The 8,458-nt window shown below is 38.5% G+C and overlaps 1 protein-coding gene across 1 annotated transcript; it reads left to right on the top strand.

Moving 5' to 3' along the window:
- Positions 1 to 6,689: 6,689 nt before the first annotated feature.
- Positions 6,690 to 7,190, top strand: Ferd3l (Fer3 like bHLH transcription factor). The gene has a single exon (XM_051175132.1). It carries the CDS (start codon positions 6,690 to 6,692, stop codon positions 7,188 to 7,190), a length of 501 nt encoding a protein of 166 aa, XP_051031089.1.
- The last annotated feature ends 1,268 nt before the right edge of the window (positions 7,191 to 8,458 follow it).

The following is an 8,458-nucleotide window of genomic DNA, read 5'->3' as shown; positions in this document are numbered from 1 at the left end:
AAAGTAAGAGAGAGAATCAGGGAACAGGAGACAAAGAAATGAGCAGAGTTTAGGGTAACAAAAAACCATCTCATCTATTACAGAGTAGCTGGTACTCTGGTAATCTGTGATTATCAAAACAATTAAAGGATGTGATGAAGTCATCTATGTGAGTATCTGGGGAAAAGTTATCACAGTCAGATGGATAAATGTACTGAGGCAGATAAACTAGCTCAGTCATAGAAGGATGAAGAAAAAGAATAACAAGTTCTTTCATGCCTTAGCATGGAAACATAGCTTCCAAAGTGGTACATTTACCCAGTGTCTTAATTTGTGTAATACCCATATTAACTTACGATGTTCAAAGCCAACTTTGTCATTATCCTCTCCAAGAACTTGAGAACATCTTTGACACCTCATCTTTCCCTCACACTCAACATACATCAATCAGCAAATCATATCACATTTTATTTAGAACATGCAGAATGCAGTCATTCAATGGCACCACAACTCCCAACACCCTGAGATGCTGTAGAAGCTCTTCAGATTTCCTTTTTCCAGGTCTTGTTGGGTTTATTCTCTATATATGTGCTTAATGAGACAAAAAAGCATTCTAAAGTTCCCATCTTGTCTAAAGTCAAACTCAGGGTCCTTAAATGATAAAAAGGCCTTTTATAGAAACATGTTGTCTATCATCCACCAAACTCACCATCTGTCACTCCTCCCTCCCCCTTCTTTCGAAGGGAATAGCTTATGATATTCCTCCAACATACAAGTCAATTCCATATCTTATCTTCTTGTCTCTACATCAATTCTTTCTGCCAATAACTTGTTCCTAGATCTGCAACTGAACAAAGTTTTTAATTGTCTTCAAATATTTATTCAAATATTACTCTTTTCTTTAATAATCACATAAGAGTGGTAACTTGCTCCAACTTTCCAGCATTTCCCATCAATCTCTTCATCCTGAATATCTTGCATAGCTTTTCCCACCCTCAGTACTACATAGAATACTTTCACTAAGTTCTTTCTCTTGTTCAATGACTCACAGCAAATTTTAAGATCTATGCCATAAGGACCCAGCACACCATCAGCCTTCAGTAAACCTTTTTAAATGAATACTGTATAATTAAGTGTACCATAATACATTTAGACTACAACATGATAGTATGTTACCTATACTGTTATATATTTATAAAGGAATTATGTTAATATTTCAATTGACCACAATATTTTTAATTCTACTTTTTTTATTAAGTAGTTATATCTTCAAACATATTGGGTTAAAACAAATGAAACTATCCAATTTTTGGCTAAATATGAATTGAAGTAGGCAGTTTCATATGTTTTAACTTAATTCTAATATTCTTGTATCATAAATAATATAATGGTAAAACCCTTTGAAATGCATTGTTAGATTTAGCATTTAATCTACAATTGTACAAAAATATTTAACTTTAAGGATGAACATAAGAGCTATAAATTTTATTACAAAGGAAAGTCACTATTAAATATAATGTACAAAAATACGGTATAGGAAATGAGAAAAATTGAAATTATTTGAGGTACTAGTTTATAGCAACCTGGGGGATATTTTTTCCCATCACACCTCTCTAATTTCCACATTTTCAAACAGTGAAAAAATTGGATAGGGTTCAATCAATAACTAAGTATTAATATAGCTGAATGTTTGGAAAATAGATTTATCCCAAAGGCTAACAGAAATAGCTTTATTGCGTTTGAAGAAGAAAAGCCTGAGGCAAATCGTATAAGAGCTGATTCGAAGCCATTTTCAAATGATGCATTACCAAGACATCAGAAGCCCTTTTGTTTAAACTTTCAGTTTCTCCCACTGTTCTTGTTTGTTTGCTTGCTGCTGATTCAAAGTAGAGCACTTTCAATCTACTTGAAGTGCATTTCAAAATGCACTAGAAGTAGACTGCTTCTGGCCTACTCTTCTTTCTGTATTTGAGAGGTTCTGCTCTGCCCACTGGAGGAACTCGTCCTGGCCTCCTGAAACTCCACCCTCTCCTAGAACAAGTGTCATCAAACTACAGTCCAACCACCAGACTCCCTGATATCCACTTTCATATGTAAAGCACCATCATTTATGTACCACTGAAGCTTCTGTATAAAATGGTGGCAGAGTTGAATTGTTGTGGCAGAGACTGCACAGCCAGAAAAGTAAGTATGTACTATCTGGTCCTTTTCAGGAAATGTTTCCACGTTCCCATAAAGTTTAGTTCCATCTAGATGGCTAATTCTAGTTCAGCAAGACATCCACGCCCTGGCCAATGACAGGAAAAAGAAAAGAAGCCAAGAAGGAAGAACCTTGTAAGCCATAATCTCTTGGCTTTTGAGTGTACCATAGACAGGAATGACCAAGTGTACTCATAGAAGATGAATAACAACATCCTTCATACTGCAACTAATACTAGCTTAGAATTGAATACTTAACACCCAGCACCCCAAATGACAACCAACAGTAGGAATCATAAATGTTGGAATGTTCACACAAATAAAGATCATTCATCAATGAGAACAATATGCATGAATTTCAGAATAAATAATATGCAGAATATAATTTGTTTTTATTTAGTGTTCTAAATTTTGCTAAATTCATCTCAGAAGTCAGACATGAGGCTGTAGAGAGACCTTTCAAGATACTTGTGATATTCTGTGTGCTTTGAGTACTTCTGACATCGGTGCCTTCATTTGGTAAAACAGTTCGGGGCAATACAATGAAGGCATTTCTCCTTGCACTGTCTGAAACTTCAGTGAAATAGCTTTATTTTGTGGTTCAGAACCTGTTTTCATGAGTACATTCACTTCCTAAAACTTAATTAACACATGCATGCATAATTTATTAATTTTAAAGCATGTATTCTAAACCTCAAAGCAAGCTTACTTTAAATATAATTAACCAGAATATAGCTGGAAATGTCATCTAACATGTATTATATAACTAGAATAATATGTATTTATATGTAATTAGAAAATATAAAGTATACCTAGAATATAAATTATATAAACTGAGAAGTATATAAACATCTCTATCTATAAATCAGCCATGGCCATCACAATACAGATTTGAAATTGAATAGAAGGAGAACACAAAACTCTTCATGAAAGCTAGGAGAAACAGATTTAGGACATTCTTCTGGGATCGTGACAGTTGTTTGCCCTTGACCTAATTCTCACCATTTGACCATTTATCAGATGATGAACATTTGGGAGTATAAGGGAAGGAATATAAAAAAAGAGGGAAGGGAGAATTTTTACCAGTTTGAGAGGACCTTTGAAATGTTTTTTTTTTTTAATCTACCTTTTTTTACTTGACATTTTAAAATCCTTTCTAGCCCCTTTGAGAATTATTGTTCTTAGTCCCTTGAATTTTGCTTTGATTCTGAATTTTAAAAACTGTTAATATAAAATGTTTACTGAGATGCTCAATAGAGACACATTGTGTACAAAAACACAACTGACTCATTTTCATGTTGACTCTTAAAGGACTCTAAGCAAAGCTTCTAGCAATCCTTATGTATATTTTAAAAAATACATGCACTATATTCAAAGAACACAGAGGAGGAACTTAATCTGGTAATTTTAGATTTCTTTCAGCAACAGTTGGGTGTTTTATTTAATGTTTCTTTTTTAACTTTAAAATCTTGAAATAAAAAAGAGAAATATAATTTCCTATGGGATGAACTATTTAAAAATCACTCAGCTTTTTGTTAGTTCATATTTACTTTTAGTCATAGAGCCAGAAGGCCTTTAAAAGTATTTCAAAGTAAGAAGGAAAAGCCCATTTTGTTTATTTGTACACTTCATAATTGGAGATAAAAATAATAATACAATAATAAATATATTTACAATATTTATAAAATAATAAAAATAAACCCTAATGTTTTGGGTACTAATTGTGTCAGAATGATTAGAGTGTCACAAGATAAATTACTGTGGCACAAACCAAGGGTTTAACATGAGATTATATTCATAAAAATATCTTAAACTATATATACATATATATGTATATATAGTTTTCTAAATGTATATCACCTTAATACTAGTGTTTCAGCCCAGTGCTGGATGTTATATGATTTTTAAAATACTCATTTTCTTAACTGAATATTTTAGTGTGAAAAACATCTCTCCTTGAGTTGCATCACAGTTTTGGATCTCTGTTTTACTGAATTTAAGTTGAATTATTTTATTATATTTCTTCTCACTGAGCAGTCTTCGTTTGCTGTAGGGCTGACTTGTTCTTGGATCATATGTGATTACTATTAGAAAACCCATAGGTGATAAATTACACAAACTTACACAACTACTTAATAACATGTTAAGTAAAACAGGGATTGTCATTTTAAAAAAACTCATTTTTCTTATTTACTGATTCCACAACCACTGCTGGTATTTCTATGCCTTCTTTTCCTTCTTCTGGGTCTCATGTGTCCCTAACTGGCTTCTAGCTTGCTTTATCTTGAACTTCTAATTCCCTACCTCTCTGCTGTTTCTACCTCTCATATGCTAGTATTATAACTCTGCATCACCACATCCAGTTGATGTGGTCCTGGGAATCAAGTCCAGTAATTCTGCATCCTACAGAGGCTCTGTAGCAAATGGCTACACACTCTGTCCTGATTTTTTTCTTTTGTTTTTTTTTTTTTATCATTCTTTAATATAATAGGAATTAATCAAGTAGGCAATTATAACAAAACCCCCTTTCCCGTTATCACACCTCAGAGAAAACTCACACTGTCACCAGAATTGTTATAGTATCAATAAGGGGATGAAGAGTAAATTTAAACAAGAGAAAAAGAAAATCTATTAAAGAAAGACACTTTGAAGTAGAGCCTGGATCTGGGGATCAAAAGAAACAAACAAACAAAAAGATTATGCTGCATTTAAAAAATATTTTAACTCATATATAAGGATATAAAACTTAGCAATATTGATGGAGCAACATGTAGTGACTATATCTGTATATACTAACATTTAAACCACACTAAACATGTTATCTATTTAAGAATTTGTTTACTTTTTGTGGTGGAAACTGAAAAATATTTTCTTTTAACATTTCTGTCATCTATAATCACCCTGCTGTGCACTCTAGAAACCCTTGTTTTGGCTACTTACTGGGCAGTGAGGTAAAGGGAAGAGAAGTGCACTGGTTGAAATTAGGGGTTTCTGGGAGCTGTCCAATGTACCAAGTGCTTCACTTTAAAAAGAACCTACATCTTTCCTGATTCTCCCTGAAATCAGAAAGTCTCCACTCACATATTTTCTGCTGTTTTTTCTGACATACCTCTGAAAATGTTTTTCAGTGTATTGTTTGCCTCGGCTTTTTTTTTTTTTTTTTTTTTTTTTTTTTTTTACAGATTTCTACACTGCATAATTAACTACAGCCATCATTAAACCAAAAACTGAAAAATAGACTTTCTGTGTGAAAATTTGGGATGTAGAAGAGTCAGTAAAACTTCATTCCTACTATATCACATTTGCAATCTCTCCTATTTCTGTGGGTAGCCTCCAACTGCCCCTTAAGAATTCAGTAAGGTATTGTTTTCCGTCTTAAACCTTAAGGCGGGATTCAAATGAATGAGGAGTAGCACAGATCAAAGTGTTGGATGTTTCTTTGTTCAAGAACAAATACTTTATTGGCAATTTAAAAGTCTGAAGACTGACTCCTCAGCAGAGGGTAAGCTGTTCTCTGGATTATTGGAGCTAAATCTTATTTTTCAAAAGAAGTTTGTAGATTCAGGAGGAGGGGGAGATAACACAAAGGGACAGTGTTGCTTTGCCCCGAAACGAGTAAACATACAGTAAAAGACATATGCAGTAAATGTTCCAAGTCTCCATTTTTTATTTCATTATCACCATAACTTTTTCCCTCAAATGTAGAGAGAATAAGGCCAGGGAGAATAAAGTCAAGTATGTCCATTGTCAGGCTGATTGTATCCAAGCCAACTTCAGAAGTCATGGTCTGTAACCAGGCAGAGAGTAGTTTGCGATGCCCTAAAAGGAGAAAAAACACCGGTTCCAACAGAGACACTGGGGAATGCGATTGGGCCCCCTGGCCATGCTTACTTAAGCTAATGGAAGGTCTTGCCTTTCAGCAGCCGCTGCACTGGGATACCAAACAAACAGCTCTCCTCGACCCCTGGCAGGAAGGGCCCCTCTTCTGGACATCATTAAAAGCGAATGCACTTGTTTCACAACCATTGGCAAATGGCGACAAGACTCAGGACTGCTCTCCCGAAGCCAAGGAGAAGCCATGGCAGTGGAAAGATTTGGGCTTTGAAGATCCAAACCGAAATTAAAGACCTACATGGGATATGTGACCAGGAGAACACTGGTTGGATACAGGGTTGAGACCAGACACAAAAAGCACAGCAGGTAAGAACTGGGGGTTGCTGCCAAGAAGGAACTGCCCTGCTTGGTGCTGCAGGGGGAAAATGCTTAGAACTTGAAAGGCTGTTGGCTCAAGCCTTCCATGAGTGCTCAAGCTTGTCATCTTCTATCAGCTTCCAGAAAAAGGGCATCGCCCTAGCCTTGCCTCTCCCTGCAAATAATCCTTTTGACTTGGTTATAAATTCTAATGTCTCTTCGCCTCTGGTGACAATGCGCCAAAAGGGTTGAGGCTATTAAGAAGCCTATCCACAGCTATGACCTTCCAGCAAAAAAAATCGATGACATAGACACTGAGGATGGCCACCTATCCTGAGAGCTACTTGGATGCTACCATGCTGAACTTCGTTGCAGATCTCTCTTTGGCCTCTCCAAGACACCCTCTTCTCTGTGACTTCCCACCTGGGGTCCCTTTGGGGGACCAAACACTGGGCTTCAGAGAAAGAAGACCCAGGAGGCTGTTGCAATTTGAGGAAACAGACCAGGAGGAGGAGGGGAGCGAAGTGATCTTTGAGGACCGGGAGGAGGAGGAAGAGGAGGGAGAGGGACGCCAGAGATCCTTGCTGGGTCGCCCCAAAAGGAAAAGGGTCATCACCTACGCCCAGCGCCAGGCCGCCAACATTCGCGAGAGGAAGAGGATGTTCAACCTAAACGAGGCCTTCGATCGGCTGCGCAGGAAGGTGCCCACCTTTGCTTATGAGAAGAGGCTGTCTAGAATCGAGACCCTCCGCTTGGCCATCGTCTACATTTCCTTCATGACGGAGCTCCTGCAGAGCAGCGAGAAAAAGGAGACCCGCTAAGTAAGGAGGGGAGGGCAGAAGAGGACCACCTCCCAGCCTCCCACCCCGGTTGAAGAGAAGCGAAGCGTTGGAAAGGCAGAAGAACCGCTGGCCTGGGTTTGAAATAGCAAAATCCCGTCTCCGAGATTTTGCCCCTCGGCAGCCACTGAATTGGGGATCGCGCACAAAAGGGTTTCATAAGGGTTCAGCTGGCCTTTTGGGACTGCCCAAGGTCAAGGCGCTAGTGGAGGGGGCGGGAAACTGGTCAGATCCTCCCAGGGACCTTCTCTGAGCTTTCTTGCTCCTTTCAAAAGTGAAAATAATAAAATAGAACTTTTTCTCAGGCATGATTCGTTGCTGCCCCATCGCCATTTCCAGCAGGAGCTTCACTGTGAGCTCACCTAAAGCCGAGCGAGGGGGTGGTGGGGAGCGGCCTTCCTGCTACTTCCTCTGGGTTCAGAAAGCAGCGACCCAGCTCAGGCTGGGGGAGGGGGGAGGGCAAAAAGAAGGGAGTGAAGTAGGGAGCAGGGTCCCTGGACCAACTCACAAAATGCAACCTCTGAGAAGGGAAGCTCTCCCTCCCTCAACGACCCAGCCCCCAACCCAGGATGCTGCCACACATCCTTGCTGTCAGGCGGACTCTACCTTGTCACAAGCAGAATGTTTCCTAGTTAAAAACAGCCCATTCAGTGAAATTCGTCATTCTGCCTTTTGCTCAGAATTAAACCCTGTTCCTGCCTCTCCTGTTTGGGGTGGAAAGTGTTGGGGAGGGCTCCTCCGGGTGCACTTCCCGCACTCTAGGGGGCCTTAGGATTAGGTCTCCTAGGGGAAGGAACGCTACTTCTTTAGAGCTAGAGTAACCCTGCGCGCCTGAAAAATCTTAAATCGTGGGTAGGAAAGTTCCTTTCAGTCTTAAAGCCATATGAAGACTATTGGTAAGGCAAAAAGACAAAAGGAGAGATGCTTTTTAATGCTTTGAAAATGCCTGAAGGTGGAGGTGAAATTGAAACCGGTTTGTTTTGGGAAGCTACCTTCCCCCATCTTCTGTTATTCCATTGGAATGACTTGGTAGCACCTGAAGTTGTGTGAGTAAGTGAGGAAAGAAAGGAAGCTAGAGGACATAACCTTCAGTCCATTCACTCCAATGATAAATCCCAAAGAAGAAATGGCTGCTTTTGCCTCACAATTCTGCTCTAGCAAAACGAAGTCACAGCAAGCTTGCACAGTACAATACTCTGTCATACTCGAACACTAATAACATGGAAATATTATATATACGCATCCTAGAA

This window comes from Phodopus roborovskii, unplaced genomic scaffold (genome assembly GCF_943737965.1).
Source record: "Phodopus roborovskii unplaced genomic scaffold, PHOROB, whole genome shotgun sequence".
In the NCBI taxonomy this organism is placed as follows: Eukaryota; Metazoa; Chordata; class Mammalia; order Rodentia; family Cricetidae; genus Phodopus; species Phodopus roborovskii.
This window is presented reverse-complemented; position numbering and strand designations above follow the sequence as displayed.

Excerpts from the sequence above, each read along its gene's own strand:
- Ferd3l (XM_051175132.1), top strand. The coding sequence starts at position 6,690 with ATGGCCACCTATCCTGAGAGCTACTTGGATGCTACCATGCTGAACTTC.